At 31.7% G+C, this 18,816-nt stretch overlaps 2 protein-coding genes across 2 annotated transcripts; one reads left to right on the forward strand and one right to left on the reverse strand.

Moving 5' to 3' along the window:
- Nucleotides 1–437: 437 nt before the first annotated feature.
- LOC108861040 (B3 domain-containing transcription factor LEC2-like) lies at nt 438–3,423 on the reverse strand. Its single transcript, XM_018634873.2, has 6 exons — nt 2,944–3,423; nt 2,771–2,845; nt 2,118–2,218; nt 1,856–1,902; nt 1,685–1,758; nt 438–757 (listed from the first exon to the last, which is right to left on the reverse strand). Exons 1-6 carry the CDS (start codon nt 3,421–3,423, stop codon nt 482–484), a joined length of 1,053 nt encoding a protein of 350 aa, XP_018490375.1. The 3' UTR covers nt 438–481.
- A 3,298-nt stretch (nt 3,424–6,721) lies between these two features.
- On the forward strand, nt 6,722–7,703 carry LOC108858355 (uncharacterized). The gene is made up of 2 exons (XM_018632298.1): nt 6,722–6,777; nt 7,091–7,703. The coding sequence occupies exons 1-2, from the start codon at nt 6,722–6,724 to the stop codon at nt 7,701–7,703; spliced, it is 669 nt and encodes a 222-aa protein (XP_018487800.1).
- The last annotated feature ends 11,113 nt before the right edge of the window (nt 7,704–18,816 follow it).

Genomic DNA, 18,816 nt, shown 5'->3' on the forward strand with positions numbered 1-18,816 from the left:
TGAGTATTCTAACCGTAGCTAAGCGATAAAATAAAATATGACTCCATATTTTCTAAAATAATTAAACATATAAATTGTCATACTTATGTTTCTATTAGTTTTTATATTTTTTACATTTTTAAAATTAAGTTTACTACTTTTTCCATGAGAAAAGGTTAAAACATGTTCAGAATTACCGAAAATATTAGAAGTCCTAAAAGAACAAACAAAAGTTGAAAGTGTCTTTTTTCCAATTTTTCCTAATTTTAATATTGAATTCTCATCTTGTGAATGAATTATGTTTATGGAGTATAAAACTCAAATGAAAAATATATAAATTTATTTGGAGCTAACACAAATAAGTCTTTTTCATAATTAAATAATAGACTGGCAACAAACACATTTTATCAAACAAATATGGACATGAATATGATACTCTTTTCTTTTTATCTCTTGTATATCATCTTCATCTCAAAGGGTATCTATATCAACTTCCATCACATTACCATACGAAATCGTTCGAGCTCATGTGATCAGCAGGTGGCGACGAGGAGGTGGCTTGCTGATGCTGATCAAGATCGATAGTGAGTGACATAAGATCGTTTGGGTTGGGATAGTGCTCGTTTAGATTTCCTAGGAGCATCGCAATGGAATCGTCTTCATCATTTGGTATGTAATCAAACATTATATCTTCATAGTAGTTCACGTCGTTGACTTCCATCGACTCATCCTCTTTATCATCATTTTGTTTGTGTGGGTGCTTTCTGATGGAGAAGTACTGTAATAAAACCAAACAAATATACACATGTATAAGATGCTTTAGTTAGCAGTTGATCTTTTGGTCAATTTGGAGATATAAATATAAGAAAATTATTTAATAACCAAACCAAATACTCAAAATAATTGTTTCAACAAAATACTCTTTTTTTACATTTTCAATGTATTAATCAATACTAAATTTTTAAACTTCAAAAATATAACTATGGTTACTGAAATTGGTTAAAAATTATGGAGAATAGTTAGCTATAAAAAAATAATATATTGGTAATCAAAATTTTATATGTTTTTTAATGTGTAAAGTTTTTTAAAACATACATCTTTTTGAAATCAGAGTATAAACTATGAAAAAAACTCTAATAACTTCCATATTCAACATCGAATTTTACATACGTAAACAAACAAACTTTAGCATTAATATAAAATTAATTCTGTAAAAATAATTTTTGGAGATAAATGAAAATAACAAAACTACTACATTTTTTAATCCTAACTTGACTGACAAACCATTCTAGTCAAAATTTAACTTCAAAATCAACAAAACTGTGTATATATATATATAATAACTCAAATAGAAAACCAATCCTAAAAACTGTTTCGTTTGTACAATTCATGTAGTCAAACCAAATAAATTAGCTGCTCAAAAAATTTTTTTTTGGAAAAGATAAAACATCACTAACTACTTAACTACTAAAATAGCAAAGATGTAACAAGATAGTAAAATTATTAAATGGTCAAATAGCAGAAACATTAATTAAAAACTTCATATAAAATCATAAAAATGCCATTAAGTTTTTTTGTCTGGATACTTAACAAACTAAATTCAATGACACATTTAAAATATCTAATTTTGGACAACTAATCAATCATTATTTAACGTTGTCCTTTCCAAAATAAAATAAGAAAAGAAGTTAATAAGAGAGCTCACGAGATTCTTGCTTTCGTCCTCGTAGATTGTAAGATAATCTCCCATCAATACTCCATTTTTCTTCACAAATTCTCCTTTAATTTTCAACATAAAAGAAAAAAATTATAATTAAGATTTTGTTTTCAAAGAAACGCTATACTTTTTGAAAGAATAATGTCGTTCCTTAACTACCTGTGTTTTCGAGGACATACATTCTGCTCTTGTTATTGGACCAGTACCTGTGTTTCACATTAATGCAAGCCTTTTAATTTCTCTCTTTCCAATAATATTAAATTGAAACCGATATAACAAATTCCAAACTATAAAACTTACCACTAACAAAAAAACACTAAAGAGCTTAAAAGGTTTGTTAAACTATTGGTAGATTAAAAATGAAGCATAAACTTTTTTTTTATCAATATATATATATATAAGAGTTGAAACGAGACTTAACTTGTATTTGAAAGACCAAGACTGCACAGAGTCAACATCTTTCATCTCTAATACCATTCCTTCTTTATCAGTTAGTTCCGGAAGATTTCCTTCTGCTTCTCTCTGCGCTCGAGACCCATGGTTTACTTAATTACTTTTTACTCAACTAATTATTTTCTTATTAAGATAGATGAAACATGGATTAACAAGGAGTAACTAATTACCAAGTATCCATAATGGTATTATGTTTTATGTTTGTTTTCTACTTTCCCTTAATTACCAAGTAATCCATAATGGTTTTATGTTCGTTTCCTACATTCCCTTAATTAGGAAAGAATATAGACGACCTTTTTTGTTCAACCCATTTCAAAATCAAGTCATTTTAACCACTTTATTTTATTGGTATGACATTTTTAACCATTTTAGCTAACTACAACTAGAAAATCGTATATTTCTCATGTTTTCATTTATTGGTTTCTAAGTTCTTACACGAATTATTAGATTGTAGGAACTATAACCAGTTTTGATTTTTTCATTCATATTTCATTTTTCGTGCTCATCCAAAACTTTTAACTTTTTAATCATTTGTCAATCACCGTATTAGTGTTTTTACCTCTACAAAATTGTTTTAACATTATACCATAAAGAACACGGGAATTGTAAGAATTTACACACCTTTGGTAGAACGATCCTCCCAAGTGACCCAACATCACTGTTCTTCAAGTGCTTCACCAACAAAACCCTAAGTTTCTACTTACGACCCAACAACAATTTTTTTAAAAAAACTATCATCATGTTATATATATAATCGCGTATATTCTATAATTTGGGACCAAAGAAATACAAACCTTGTTATCGAATGAGGAGAATCGATAGAGATCTTTTCTAGCGGCAATCTCGGCATTGGTTTTCATGGTAAGAGACACTTGTCTCCTTGACTCAACCAACTCATTCGAACTAGAATTAGGGCTAGAGTTGTTTCTTGATCTTATCATCGCCTTCTTCCTGTTGATCCTAGCCATTTTAGTCGAGTGTGGATCAAGAAATACACCTCTTTCCTGTCTCACACCAGCCTTATAAACCAAAGAGCCGAATTCACTTCCGGTTTGCACAACCGATATGTGAGGAAAAGCATCCGATAAGTGAAAAGTCTGATGATTCATGGCCCCCGTCTGATCAAGTACCGGACATGCAACGTACGAGTAAGGCGGCAACAAGTCGTGAGGCTGCGCCATTGTTGACAAGTGCGAGCGATTGTTGTTAAGATCCATGGAGAGTTCTTGGACAGAGTTTGCGTTAGAAGAGGAAAAGGGCAAGAGGTTATCCATATTTCCCGGGGAGAGAAAGATAGAGAGAGAGTTATGAAGGGAGGGTCGTTGGGGAGATTGAAAAGGGAAAGAAAAGGAGATCGAGTGAAGAAGAGACAGATGTTGGAAAACACTAAAGAAAACGAATCAAAATGTTGCAGATGGTTTGACGCTGCACCTTATAGGGATACCCATCTCACCACTCACGCAAGGAGAGAGAGGTTTATATATGAATGCTAATAGATATATACATATATATATATATGTGTGGCCCTAGATTGGTGTTTGAATGTAATATAATGATTTTTATGGCACAGAAGACCACGAGAAGGTCATTGGCTGTATTTACGAGGGAGAGTGAATTAAGGCAATTTATTTACTTTTTGGACTTTCTTCACTCTACTTATATTACTAGTACGTTTATAGTGACTATAATCCAAGTTATTCCTTGGCATGCAGTTGGAAACAATGGGAAATCAAACACTTAAAACTGAATTCTGTTAGTTTTAGAATGATATAATTATTAGCATATTATTCTCTTTGTCATTATAATTTTTTTTTGTTACACAAAAAATATCACTTTACAATTATAACTAGGTGATTTTCCCGTACTCATGCACGAATATAAATATTTATAAAATAAATATATTATAATAATTGATTGTTATTTAATTTTAATTTTATTAATTTATAAATTTTATGCATAATATTATAATAATTATAATTATATTAAATTAATTTAATTAGACATGATTTTAGATATGTTATATCTAGTTGGTTTATCGTTTTTGCGGTTAATTTAGTTATCATTTGGATATATTGAATTGCATATGTCTCTCTAAATTTAAATATAATATTTTTTACTAAATATATTAAATTTTTAATTTTGTTATTCATATTTAGGTTGGTTGTTGTCTTAGATATATAAATATATTTAGGAATATTATGTATAACTTAAGATATATTGTGCTTAGATTGAAATAAAAATAAACTAAAATGTCTGATTCCAAATTACATAAATTAATATAACGATAATATATTGTGCATATATATTATTATATTTTTACCAAAGAACTAAATTGTAACAGTTGGTTAATATTTTATTTTCATTGTTAATATGTTTTGAGTTATCCTATAATCTATATTTAAAAATAAATTATTATTCTAAAATTATATATTTTTATTGCAGTTAAATTTATGAGTTTATATTTAAGTTGAAATAGTTGAGTCATTCATGTTGTGAATATATTGAGTTAAATATATTCTTTCAAATTCAAACTTAAATATAATTATTTTATTATATTTAAGTTAAATCAAATTAGTCTTATTTATCATTTAAATGTGTATGTGTTTTCATAGTATTTATCAAATTATATATTGATTATTAAAAAATATTAGATATAAGTGATGATCAATAGGAAATTACAATTTAAGTAACTGTTACATTTTTGAAAGTTCATGAATACATATCAATATTACAATAATTAAAATGTTTTATAAATTCTAAATAATTTTTTCCTTAGATTTATTGAATTGTAACTAAGCTAAAATTTATTTTAAATAATCATAAAATGAGAATTCAGATTTGTCTTGGTATTTTTATTATGGTTATATTAACTTTCACAAACATTAAAACATAAAATTTAAAAGTAAATTTAATATTAAGAAAATAAATAATTTCAGTAGTGATAAAATGTAATATACCTACCTTGTCAGAGTATATAGTGCTATGTTATTTTAAATATTTTGTAATTATTTGATCAAAAGATGTTTAGTTTTAATTTCTTTTTAGTTTCTAATATCTCTTAAAAATAAGCAATAAAAATATTGTGATAGTATTTGAGAAGTCATATTATATAATTAAAAATACAGTTTTAGATATTTGTTTGCTCTAACTGAAATATATTATAGTCAACTAAATATAAAAAATAAATAGAATATTTCAATACTAATTATAAAAAAAAATTTAGTCAAATAAAAATATATCAATTAATGTTACTTAAGAAAAGGATATATATATATAAATACTTCTATTACATTGAAAATATATGTTTTTATATTGTTAAATTATATTTTAAAATAAATAATATTTCTTTTTCTATATCACGATTATATGTGTGAAAATTCTTTTATGAAATCACATTATATAACAATATAAATTTTTCATCTAAGAAAATATTTTATCACTTCAAAAGTATTTTTATGTTATTTAAAATATTTCTTTTTTAAAATGGAATATTACTATTTTGTGAAATTTCCGTTTTGATAAAATCACATTATATATACATATATTTTCGTTTTAAATTGTTTTTTTTACTTTATACATGTTTCCTTTATATTATATATGTTATTTGTAAATTTTTCAAAAGAAAAGTAAATATTTCAACAATAATATTTAAATGTAATAATATAGAGATGCAAATTATAATTATCTAATGGTATCACTGTAATCAACCATCGTGAAAGTAAACGTGAGCGCGCCACATAAGAAACTGACTTCTCAAATAATATTAAAGAGATGCAAATTATAATTATTGTCAACTGAAAATTAATTGCAAATTGTATTGATTTTATAAATAATTTTACATATCTCTAATATTACTGGTCAAAGAGGTGTAATTAATAATAACTTACATATATTTCCTTCACTTTCTTAATCTGTGTGAAAAAATATCAAAGTAACACTTATATAGAAACATATAGAGTATATTTTTGGAAACTCAATTAGTTGGCATTCGTATTTTCATTTTGTAAATACATCAATTAATTTTCACAAAAAAATAAAAATACATCAATTAACAATTGGCCATTTTTAACATTGTTGAAACGCTTACTTACAAATTTACCTTAATATAAAAGTATTTGAATTTAAACAGTAAAAGACGAGTCGATTTAGTTTTACAAACGATATGATATTAATCTATCAATTTTCTTTAGAACTCTTTATCGTTACTCATATTTTGTAGAAACTCAACTAATGATCATTAATATTTATATTTTTACATATATCTGAAAGAGGTTTATTAAAACAAATATATTCAAGATTATAATTAAAATATTATTTGAACTCAAATATTGAAAAAGACGAACCAATTTAGTTTTAGAAACGATATGATATTTATCCAAAAAATCAGTTTATTGATACTTAAATTTTGTAGAAACTCAATTAGTGGCCCTTGATATTTTTATTTTTTTCACATATCCGTAAAAAAGAGGTTTACTAAACCAAAACAATCCTCTAAGAGGACGTTCCTTGGCTCTCAACTGTTGCTGAAGACAACCCTCTACCTCCAGTAGAACAAAATCTTTGGCGGAGCATATGGAAACTGAAAACGTCTCCAAAGATCCACCACTTCATCTGGAGAGCATTATCAGGCGCACTAGCCGTAGCTGAGAGACTCCAGTCTCGTGGTCTCTGTTCTGACACTACCTGCAAAGCGTGTGGCTTAGCCTCGGAGACTATCTGTCATGTATTGTTTCTCTGCCCAGTTGCAGAAGAAGCCTGGAGGCGTGCAAAGATCCAACCTCCCAGCTCTGGATTTTCACAAAACTCTACCTTTCTTAACATCTACTTTCTAGTGGCTGAATCTAAAAAGACCTTCCATACTGATAGTGGCATTAGAGCCTTTCCCTAGATCCTTTGGCACCTATGGAAATCTCGTAATGCCTTGATCTTTGAAAGGACCAGGATCTCTGCTGCAACATCGGTGGAGAAAGCCCTAGAAGAAGCTGAGATTTGGAACACGGTGAATGAAAGCCACAACGCTACAGCCCCTCCTGTTACCGCACCTCCCAGCCTGTCGGCTGTTGCATGGAACAAGCCTGATGTAGGTATAGTGAAATGTAACATTGGCAGTTCCTGGGTGGCGAATGGCTCTATCAGTGGCTCTAGCTGGATAACAAGAGATCATCAAGGACAAAGCTTACATCACAGTCGTCGTGCATATCCTTTTTCTCCTACAAAGAGAAGGGCTGATCTATTATCTCTTCTATGGGCTGTTGAAAGCATGGTCAACATGAAACAAAGGAACGTCCTCTTTGAATCATCATCCATTGAGCTGAGGGAAACGCTTTTATATCCTGATCGCTTCCCAGAAGTGCATGACCTACTTGACACTCTAGCTGGCTTACTACCACGTTTGGGTACATGGTCTTTGTGCTACATATGGAGAAGCAGAAACAATGTGGCTACTTCCATTGCTGTCACCATTATAAGAGACCACCGTACCCAATCCTATGTGGCTCAGGGCGCCCCTTTCTGGCTCCGCGAGATGGTGCATCAAGAATCTTTAGGAGCTTAACCTACTCTGTTCGCTTACGTGATCTACGCAGCTTTGGAGGTCTCCTTCATCCTTCTGCCTTTTAGGTGTTTGTCAGACTTACTTGTCTGTCTTTTCTCTTTTCGTGGTACCTTTTGGTCTCCACTTTGTTTTAGTTACTCTGTTCTTTCGTTCTGGTCTTTTTGGCCTTTGTTTGCTTTGAAACATTTCTATTTGAATGAACCAGTGTTAAAAAAAAAAAAACCAAAACAATAGAAATTTCATCTAAATATTATGAATCTGAAGTCAAAAATTGAAAAACAATTTTTTAGTTTTAGAAATTATGATATTTAGCATACTAATAAAATAGGTTTAGATGCGATAAAATATTGAACACTATGGTCGGCCCGCCCTACGGGCGGAAAATTGTAAAAAAAACTATTTTATATGAATTAAGAGAAAATTTCATAAAAATAACTCAACGAAATTTCGTTACATTTTTTAATATCTCAACTTTTTGCTTACCATTTTAATATTCCAACTAACTATTTTCTCACATTAAACGTAAACTTTTAAAATGATGCCTTTTTAATACCCAAATTTTGTTTATTTTAATTAAAATTACTAATAAATTTCAAACAAAATTTTTAAGATCTTCAAAATTAAAGGAAAATTTTAAAATTTTTGGATTTTAAGTTTTAGGAAAGAAGGTAAGTACACTATGGATAAAATTTAAGATTTTAAAAAGTTTAATTATGAGGGAAAAACTTATTTTTCAAAAAACAAACTAAATTCAATATTTAAAACTTAAAAATTTTGTTACAAAATTTAAGATTATGCAAAATTTAGTTACTTGTATTCTTCAAACAAAAAAAATAAAATTATAATTTTCTGAGTTTTTGTTTGTGAATTTTAGTGGTTTTAAATTTATTTTGGAACTTCGTAGTATTTTTATTAAAGTAAATAAAATTTGGATATTAAATAGTCACATTTTAAAAATATTGTACATTAAAATGATAAAAATAATTAGTTGGGATATTAAACTGGAAAGCAAAAAAATTTAAGTATTAAAAAGCTTAATGAAATTTAGTTGGAATATTTTCATGGAATTTTTCCATGAATTTATTTAAATTTTATGAACCATTTAAGAAAACAATATTGTAGATTGGAAACGATATTATAAATAAAAAAATAGAATTCATAGATCATGTTGTTATTTTTAATAAATATATTTGGACTGAATTAAAATGCCAGTTATCTTTATATTTTATCAAAAACAATCTAATATAATAGGATTAACGATGTCCTCCATGTGCATATAATTATGCAATGATCATGTCAGAGAAATATGTTAAGGAAAAGCTTATATTATCTAAACCAAAACAACGTCTTGTTAGTGTGAGTAGATTGGACTGTGTATGTTTTAATTAAAAGGCCATGGAAAGCAGAAGAAGAAAAAGTACTCATCAACCATGTCAACAGATACGGTCCTCGTGACTGGAGCTCCATTTGATCCAAATGCCTTCTTCATCGCACCGGAAAGTCATTCCGTCTCTGTTGGGTCAACAAACTCCGTCCCAATCTCAGAAAGTATAAAACTTTATCTCTTCCTTCAATCTTTGCTTCGGTTTCTTTAAAAGGTTTTTTCTTTTCGGGAGTAGTGGACTAAAGAGACACGCTAGGATTCTCCATAACTCTTATGATGCTTCGAGTTCTAGCAGTGCCGGCTTTGAGGGTGTGCTAGAGGTGCAGTAGCACAGGGTCCTAATATATTTTACCATAATTTCTTTAAAATTCAGGGTCCAATTTTTGTTCAAAAACTGTTATTATCCAACAAATATACATAAGAATGTGAAGTAAAGAAAGATATATGTGGCGTTGGGGAAAAGAGAAACCACAAACACGTGACTTTAAGCTAGTTAATATTATTCAACTCACAAATTTTAACACATCATTACTTTCTTGGTTTTAGCATTATTTTAAACAAAATATTTAGGGATCTATTTCATATATAGCACAAGGTCTACCAACACTTTGAGCCGGCCCTGAGTTCTAGTTGCTGCTTTACCAAACCTTCTTCTCGTCGAAACAATGGCTTCTTATTCAATTCCAAGATTCTTCCGTACTCATCATCATCAGGCCAAATTCATGAAGCCTTGAGGATGCCTGAATTGGCTTCTTATTTAAGAGAAAGCATATCAGCGATTGAATGAGAGAATAAAAACAGAGGGATCATGGGTAATACGCGTATTGAAGATCTTACGGAAGTATCCGTAGCTAGAGCTTCAGCCACTAACGGCGGCGGAAGGAAATCACTTAGAGGCAGAGGAGGGAGGACATTACTTAGCAATGGTGGTGGTCGGAGTTGGTTTATCTAACAGGCGCCTGCAATTCCCTGTCAACTTCTCCATGACACCTAGCAGTTTCCGTTTATCAACAACATAAGAAAAGGTTTTCTTGATGCTCATATCAAACGTGTCATATCATTCATATATGTGAAAATTGAATTTGATTTGGCTCTTGAAGACAAGGCAAGCCTTTACACCAGAACAAATAACCTTTACACCAGAGCAAATAAACGGAAGTTGTTATGTTATTAGCCTTTCCAACAAGGCTTTTTTTTTATGGTTTGAGGAAGAGCGTATGATGGGAGGAAGTTCTCTTACAAAGTATAAAATTTACGTGTGATTAATGTTTCTTTCTTTTTTTTTTCTGAACAACAACCATGCTGTTGTCACAGGCTAAGCACGATGTCAAATATGCTGATCGGATTGCAGCTGTTGATCTGAAAGTAGCTTACCCGAATGTCTGCAGTTGCTGAACTGAAAGTAGCTTACCCTAATGTCATGGAGGATTTGAAGGTTTGCTTGTGTTTTATACAGTTGGTTTGGATAATGTTTACGTAAGTGTTTCGTCACCTTAGATCCGGTTGGTTTTGGTTGGACAAGAAATTATCTCAAGTTGTGTGTTTGTGTGGATATATATGGTTTGGTTCTTGATTGTGTTTGTATTGTGCATGCTCTGAAAGCTTCAACACATATATGGTTCCTATCAAGCGCTGATTCACAAGAGAATATTGTGTACCCTAACAACTTCAAACCTCAGGTCGAGATTGATGACGAGTTTAAGTTTCTGCTCCACGACATAGACATCCCGAGCGACCTGCTTGACGTGTAGATTAAGCTTCTTAAGATTGGGTGGAGCCAGTTATGAACACTGCGCAAAGGAGAGCTGCTTCACAGATTCAAAGTGTACAGAATAAACCAATACATAAGAAGAAGAAACAAGAGATCAGCAAGAGCACAAAACTCACCAACACCCATCTTCCCAAGCTCTTTCATATCCTTAATGGCAGCATTTCTTGTATCAAATTTTGGGTCAGATCTATAAGTGAAGAAATTTATTTGTGCATCTCATCATTGCCACACATATATGATCCAATCTAAAGAGGATATCCTCGATAAGATACAAGGTTAAGTTATCCATGGTCAAAATTACAACTTCTGCTTTTCTATGTTAATGTGAATATCTTTGATTCGTTCAATGATTGTGTTGTAGATCATAATATTGTAAAATTGACAACAAATTGTAGCATGGCATACACAACAAAAAAAAATAACAAGAAACTACAATGTCATATGTCAATACAAAAATAGTATAAATTTATTAATTTTTAATAGATTTTTAAGTATAAATCTTATTAAAAGTCTTTACGAAATAATAAAATGTCAAAATATTATAAATACTTCAAAGTAATTATGTTGGAAAATAATTGATAATATATTAATTTGAACATGACAATGAAAACAACTAATTTAAGTGAATTAAAAGGCAATATACATTCACCACAATGATAATATTTATTTTGAAAAGAAAAATTATTCTACAACGACAATTAAAATGAAATAGAGAGAGTAAATAAAAATTAATAATTAATAATTTTCTTTTATGAAATCATGAAAATTTAATAGATTTTATATTTGTTATTTACTGACTTGAAAAAAATTAAAAATTCAAATGTTAATAAATCTTTACTAATTACTCAACTGTATTTAAAAGTGTAAAAGTTCAATAAAAATTCGTAATTGGCTAAACATTGCCAAAAGTATGAGAATATGAACGTCATTTGTTTATTAGAGTATGTATATCAATTTTCTCCTTTTGCACATATAGCCTGCTTAGCTATTAAAATCCTAAGTAAAAAAACTTCATTAACAAAAAACTTCATTCCGACATAAAAAAAACTTCATTAACAAATTATATATATATATATATTATTTAGTCAAAAAAAACAAATTATATATTACAAACTACCTACATTTACCACATAAACAAAGATATAAAAAATGCTAGCAGAATATGTTCATAAATATGATTATTAGAACGTTTATCTCTGCAACGAGTAAAGATTAAAAATTAAAGATGGTTTAACAAAATAAATAAATAAAAAAGATGACTTAACTAACGAATTATTACTACAAACACACGAAGAGAATTTGTGACACAAATTGTCGTTAAAAAAAAACACGAAGAGAATAAAAATAAACAATGAACATCCTAATTCCATCCCAAAAGGTCCGTACATGATTCACGAACCCAAATAAGAACATCCTCTTTTTTTTTTTTTGAACAGTCCAAATAAGAACATCCTAACAAAAGATAATAGTCAACAACTGCTGACAGATTTTGTAAATGCATACAATGTAAATACATACAATCACTACCGGGCTTTATCTTCCAATCTTTAAACGTCCAACAAACACGCTTGCACCAAAAATTAAAATAAATCAATCCACAAACGCTTATCCAATTTAACCACGTACTTTATCTAAAAAAAATACTTTCAATAAGTATGCACAAACTAAGATTAACAATAATGTTTTTTTTCTTTTTTGAATAAAATGTTAAATTTGATTCAAAAGAAAATAAACTTTTTTACAGCAATAGCTACTTTGTTTATAATGTTTTTTAACAATCTAAGAAATAAACATTAAGTCCTCACATATGCGATCCACGCTTGGAAGGCATTAGCCAGGTTCTTGTCTTGTGTCCGTACCGTACTCGTTCTTTTTTTAACTTGTCTATCAATGATCTTGAACAGAATCTCATGTGGACGCGTTTTCTCTCCATACCTTCGAGAGTTACGTTCCCGCCATAACATGTAGAGAGTGGTCTGGAACACATATCGCGCAAAGAACATCTGGGTTCGAGATAGCTGAGACTGCGACATGAAGAGAATGATATTACTCCACTCTTCAGTGTATTGAGTCCCCATAAGCTGATGCATAAGCCTGGACCACAGAGACGAACTATATGTGCACCTGAAGAATAGGTGATCCCGAGTTTCAAGCTGTTGTTGACATAGCACACAACTCCCATTGATTCCTTGATTCCACATTACCATTCGATCACCTGTGGTAAGTCTATTTTGCAGAGCAAGCCTAGAACAGAACCGAAAATTTGGTGTTCCTTGGCTAAACCAGAGACCCTTATACCAGGCCACCTTTTCCCTCGCTGGCCATACGTGATTCCAGGTTTCTCGAGTTATAAACTGATTTTTGTAGACATCCTGGTTTCCACGCCAGAGTACAACATCTTCTTCCTCAGACCTAGGTAATGATAGGAGTTATTATTCTACATTAAGAAGCCCTTCCGAACGATGGCGACGACGCCTTCTCTTTGTCCTAGCTGTGTAGACAGTATCATGCTGACCAATGCCCATATCTATCTGACCTTGTGCCCCAAATTGATCCATCAGACAACCCAGTGGGGACCAGTGATCATATCAAAAGGAAGTTGATTTGCCATTTAGGACCTCAAACCCTACAGAACTGACGAGCCAGACCTCGAATTTTTAAAATTTTCCTCCACATCCATGATCCTTTTTTATCATCACCCTTCACAGACCAGATAGACTCATTCTTCAGCACTGTTGAGTTGATCCATCGCACCCATAGTGATGACTTGTTTGAGACCAATCTCCAAAAAAGCTTGAGCATGGTGACATTGTTCATATCGATCAATGTTCTAAGGCCAAGCTCTCCTTCATCCTTCGGACGACACACTTCCTCCCAAGCCACCTTTGCTTTCCGGGGATTTAGATCACTTCCAGATCACAGGAAAGCCAAACATATTTTGTCAATTTCTCGGATGCATGCTTTAGGAAGCCGAAAAGCAGAGAGCCAGAAGCTTGATATACTCCACAGTACCGAGCCCAGAAGCTCAAGCCTGCATGCATATGATAGGAAACGGTTCTTCCAGGAGCTAATACGATTTCGGACTGTCTCGACCAGTGGTTTATAATCATTGCTATTCATACTCTTTGTAGTAAGAGGTAATCCCAAGTAACGCACGGGAAGCTGGTCCATTTTAAACTGGAATCTACTTTCAATCTCCATCTGGATATCTGCTGTTACACAGCCCATGTACATGGTTGATTTTTCCATGCTGATTCGGAGACCTGAGATTTTTGCAAATTTTTCAAACACAGAAACAATACCCTACATTGACCTTACCATCCCATCAGTCATAACCATTAGATCATCAGCGAACATTAAATGAGTCAGACCCAAGTTCTTGCAGCGAGGTTGGTACCCAAAGCCTTTAACACTTGCTGCCGTATCCAAGAGTTTAGAAAGGATGTCTATTACAATTACGAACAGGTACGGCGAAAGAGAGCAGCCGTGACGGAGACCCCTAGAGCTCTGAAAATAGCCAGACAATTCACCGTTAACTTGGTCAGAGAACGATGGTGTAGTTATGCACAGAGCAATCCAATGAATGAACTGCTGAGGGAAGTTCATCACACGGAGAACGTTCAACAGGAAGGACCATTGGACAGAGTCAAAGGCTTTAGAAATATCAATCTTGATGGCACACCGAGAAGATATATCCTCTTTGTGATAATCCTTGACAATTTCTGTTGCTAGAAGAAGATTCTCAATCAAGAGCCTCTCACTAACAAAGGAAGACTGGTTCGCTGAGATAAACTTAGGAAGTAACAGCTTCAGCCTATTGGCTATGAGTTTGGAGATGACTTTGTAAAGAACATTGCAACAAGATATCGGTCTGTAGTCCTTCATCTCTACCGCTTCTGTTTTCTTTGGTATCAAGGACAAGATGGTTGAGTTAACTCCTTTTGGAAGGAAACCTTTGACAAAAAAAGACTGAACTGCGACCACAAACTCATGACCAATGATTCCCCAAGTAGATTTATAAAACTCCGTGTTATATCCGTTCGGTCCTGGCGACTTATTACTTGGCATAGCAAACAATACAGCTTTGATTTCTTCTGGTGTTACTGTCTGGATCAGAGCTTGGGCTTCCTGTTCTGTACAACGGAAGGATAGAAGCTCCCGAAGATGCTCCACATCCATTCCTGTGAAATCAGGAGGTTGATGCTGTAGGAATTCTTAAAAAAAAACTCTCAGCTTCTTCCTTTATTCCATTCTCATCACTTACTAGAGTTCCATCTCGGTACCGTATTTCTTTGATTCCATTAACCGCCTCTCTTGCAGTGATAGCGCTATTGAAAGATTTATTATTCTGATCACCTATTTTTAACCAATGTAGCTTTGATCGTTGTTTGACGAAGCTCTCCTCTAAACCTGCTATAAATTCCCATCGCGCGCAAGAGCTACATTCTCAGACTCCAGATGCTCAGGAGACGGAGAGCGCAGAGGTTTAATTCTTGTTTTTTGCAGAGATCTTCATGGGTTTCTCGAGTCCTTTTAACCAGATTTCCCATCTTTTCTTTCGCTAAGGTCCTTATCTGGTCCCAGATTAACAATAATGTTAAACTATATTAACACTGCAATCAGTCAAACTCGCTGATACATGCACCAATACCCTCTGCCTTTTGTCCAATGGCAATCACTTTCGCGCACACACTATTATCAGAAACCAACGACAATCACACAATCATTACTTCCAACTGCAAACCCGAAAGGCCGAAACCGAGACAATGATATTTTACATTAGATAGTTGAACGCAAATACCTCACAAAACTATATATAGTATTCTGTATGCACCAAAATCATAATAAAAAAACACAACTACCACTATATAACGTACATGATCTAAAAATTAATAAACCATCTACCCCCTTAAATTCGTTAGAAACATCAAAATTATTATAATTTCTTCTTGCAAAATTTAACATAAAGAATATGAAATGAATTAATATAGATATATGCATCATACAGCCATCGAATCCAGCGCGTAACGCAGGCCTATCCTAGTAGATTTATATGAGATTCTAGAGTGAATTAACTAAAAATATAGTAAAATTCTCAATTCATCCAACATCTAAAAAATTTACCAGAAACAAATTCACTCAATTTTCTGTATTGAATACAATCATGTTTATTTTTAAGCTGGAATATGCTTAAGGATTTTAGCTTCATGTCTTTTTCAAAACAATATTAAAACAAGCATTTTGCTCCACCTAATGTGATTGGGCTCATCTATGAAATTAGGGGTATGGAAGACATTCAGAAATTGATCCGTGATGTTAGCTAACATGTCCACCTCATTTTTATCAAATTACAAGCCCAAAAAAATTCAAAATCAAATGGTTTTTTTACTATCCAAAGAGAGTGGCGAAAATTAGGTGGCTAATTGTTTGAAAAGCTTATATCTCTTACATGCAAGAAATTCTTGTTTCAAAAATCTTATATCTCTTCCATTCATTTATTTTATCATTTTCCATCTATTAAATATCTAGCTTCTCTAGCAAATTTAGTTTTCTTATAAATATATTCTCAATGAAATAAAATAAAAGTGAATTTTTATTTTTGGACTATTTTTGGAAATCGTGAGAGTGATTCTCAAACCTGTTTTTGATCATGATATGCAATTTTCATTGGTCAAAACTCTTATGATTGTTGGTGTGTAATATCCTTCAGTCTTACTCAATCAAACTTGGTGTGTTATATCCAGGGGAGACTGTTTAGGGTAAATCAGAAGCCAACTGCAACTTATGTATGACCTTTCGATCCACGTTCCTTGATCATTTGTTGCTTTCGAACTCATTCGGTGCAAGACGCTGGCGGAGACAGCATGCAATTAGGGTGGTGAAATGACCCATATGAAAAATATTTACTTATATTTTGCCTTCTAAAATTTGATGAAATGTTAAAGAACTAACATATTAACCCTTATAAATTGTAGTTGCTATCAAATTGACCCTAGTAAAAAGTTATCCAGCCTCCGCCACTGATGCAAGGCTTATCCATTAACAATTTCAGATTATATTCTTTGGGAGGTTCTCATCACCACCATCAAAATATAACAAATGTCGATGCGAGTACATAGTTAGGTCGTGTAAACGGTTTGGAAGATCTATCCAAAGATTGCTAACATGCACGGAGGCAAGTCAGCAACAGCAACATAGACGACTGTGATTACCTCTATTGTCTTTTAGAGGTAGGTAAACATAATTTCAAATTAAACTTTATTGAATAGGATGTGAGCATACCAAAGCGTCAAATCTCACTGGAACGAGACTAGTATATAATCTGTAATTTCCAAAAAAATGTTTACATTTCTTTTATAAGAAAAAAACTTTATTAAAACAAAAAAATAAAAAAAGGTAATAAAAAGAATTGGTTTCGTGTAAAATTTGGTATGAGAACGAATATGAAAAAAAAAAATCAAATTCTCAAAATACGAAGATAAAATTATATGAAAATTAATAATACAAATCATAATAGTAAGTATCTTTTGAATACATATTAGAGAGAGAAAATAAAGCTTGTGTTCTTATATATTTAATTTATTATTAAGATATATGTGTGTGTGTATTGTAATGTTAGTTTGTATATATGCTGGTTCAAGTGAGACTTCAGGAACTCTCGTTCCCTTAATATTGCTTCTATTAGGCTATCTACAATGGCAAAAACTTTCAACACCTTTTTTTTTTCTTTTTAACACTTTACATCATCTTCTCTTTCTTCCACCTAATTATTCAACACTCACTTACTTTTCATTTCTATAATGGTTTAATTTGTTTAATATAATTCAACACTCTACTCCACTTTCTTTTTTAATTTATTTTTAGTTTAATAACTACATATTAATAATAATTTTGGTTGTAGTTGACATAAAAATTAAATGACATGATTTTAAATTTATGTTCGTAAATAACTATTTTAAAAATAATAGTAAATAAATATTATTACAAAAATTACATTACGAAACTTGAAATACACACGATAAAATGAGCAATGTTCGTTATAGCACTCCAATATAATTCACTTTTTTGGTTTCTGCGAACAACGCTGTCCTTTCCATATTTAATCCACCCACCTAACAGCAACAAATTTTGTGCAGTAGTACATTTGGGGCTTTTTCGACGAGTAGGAGTTGAATCTTCTGCATTGGGAGTGATTTCATTAACCTCGCGTATGCCTCCAAAAGTTGTTTGTGTGGAGAATCCATGAAATCCAATTGTTTCAATGTTTGGAATATTTACATTACCCATGGAAATTGAGGAATAAGGAGATGGTGGAAATGAATATAGAATCATTGATCCATAGCATGGACGATAGTTCGGAACATGTGAACCCGTATGGAAATTTAGTGGAAAACCAAAATTTGGTGTCTATAAGAACTTAGTTCTTGTTGGCTTTGTATTTTGCAAAATCATCTCACCTTGTATCCGTCATTGTTCATGTTAAAAATTTGTTGGAGGAAAAAATATAGAACGGAATTTTGAAGAGAATGGGATGGGACGGAATTTTCTGGCTATACTGTTAGAAGCTCATTCATGGACCGATGGACTAGTGACCTGAACGATATGTAATGGCATGAGACGAATAAGCCGAAGGTAGTTTTATAATTTAATTATTTAGAAACATTAAATACCATAATCGTTTGATCCCAAAAAAAAATACCATAAAAAAAAAATACCATAATCGTTGGCATTTTGATTTGTTAAAGATGTTAACAATGAATATTCAATAACAGCTAAAACGTCTGTGCAGATCCCGCGCTGATAATCGGGTAGCTCTCTTCTGATGTTCTCCATGAGTTAAGAGGACCAGCGATATAACAATAAGCAGAAAATCATTACTATGCAATGGTGTGACGATTGAGATTTAATTCATAAACTATCCACATAAATTCAAAAAAAAAGTTCCAAACGGCACCGAC

Source organism: Raphanus sativus, chromosome 5 (genome assembly GCF_000801105.2).
Source record: "Raphanus sativus cultivar WK10039 chromosome 5, ASM80110v3, whole genome shotgun sequence".
Classification (NCBI taxonomy): Eukaryota; Viridiplantae; Streptophyta; class Magnoliopsida; order Brassicales; family Brassicaceae; genus Raphanus; species Raphanus sativus.

What these genes read in the sequence shown, in the direction of transcription:
- LOC108861040 (XM_018634873.2), bottom strand. Translation starts at nt 3,423, where the DNA reads ATGGATAACCTCTTGCCCTTTTCCTCTTCTAACGCAAACTCTGTCCAA. An exon ending in GGAGGATCGTTCTACCAAAG is followed by an intron (nt 2,219 to 2,770) that starts GTGTGTAAATTC and finishes TCTCGAGCGCAG; the next exon opens with AGAGAAGCAGAAGGAAATCT. An exon ending in GTATGTCCTCGAAAACACAG is followed by an intron (nt 1,759 to 1,855) that starts GTAGTTAAGGAA and finishes TGAAAATTAAAG; the next exon opens with GAGAATTTGTGAAGAAAAAT.
- LOC108858355 (XM_018632298.1), top strand. Translation starts at nt 6,722, where the DNA reads ATGGAAACTGAAAACGTCTCCAAAGATCCACCACTTCATCTGGAGAGC. An exon ending in CATCTGGAGAGCATTATCAG is followed by an intron (nt 6,778 to 7,090) that starts GCGCACTAGCCG and finishes TGAAAGGACCAG; the next exon opens with GATCTCTGCTGCAACATCGG.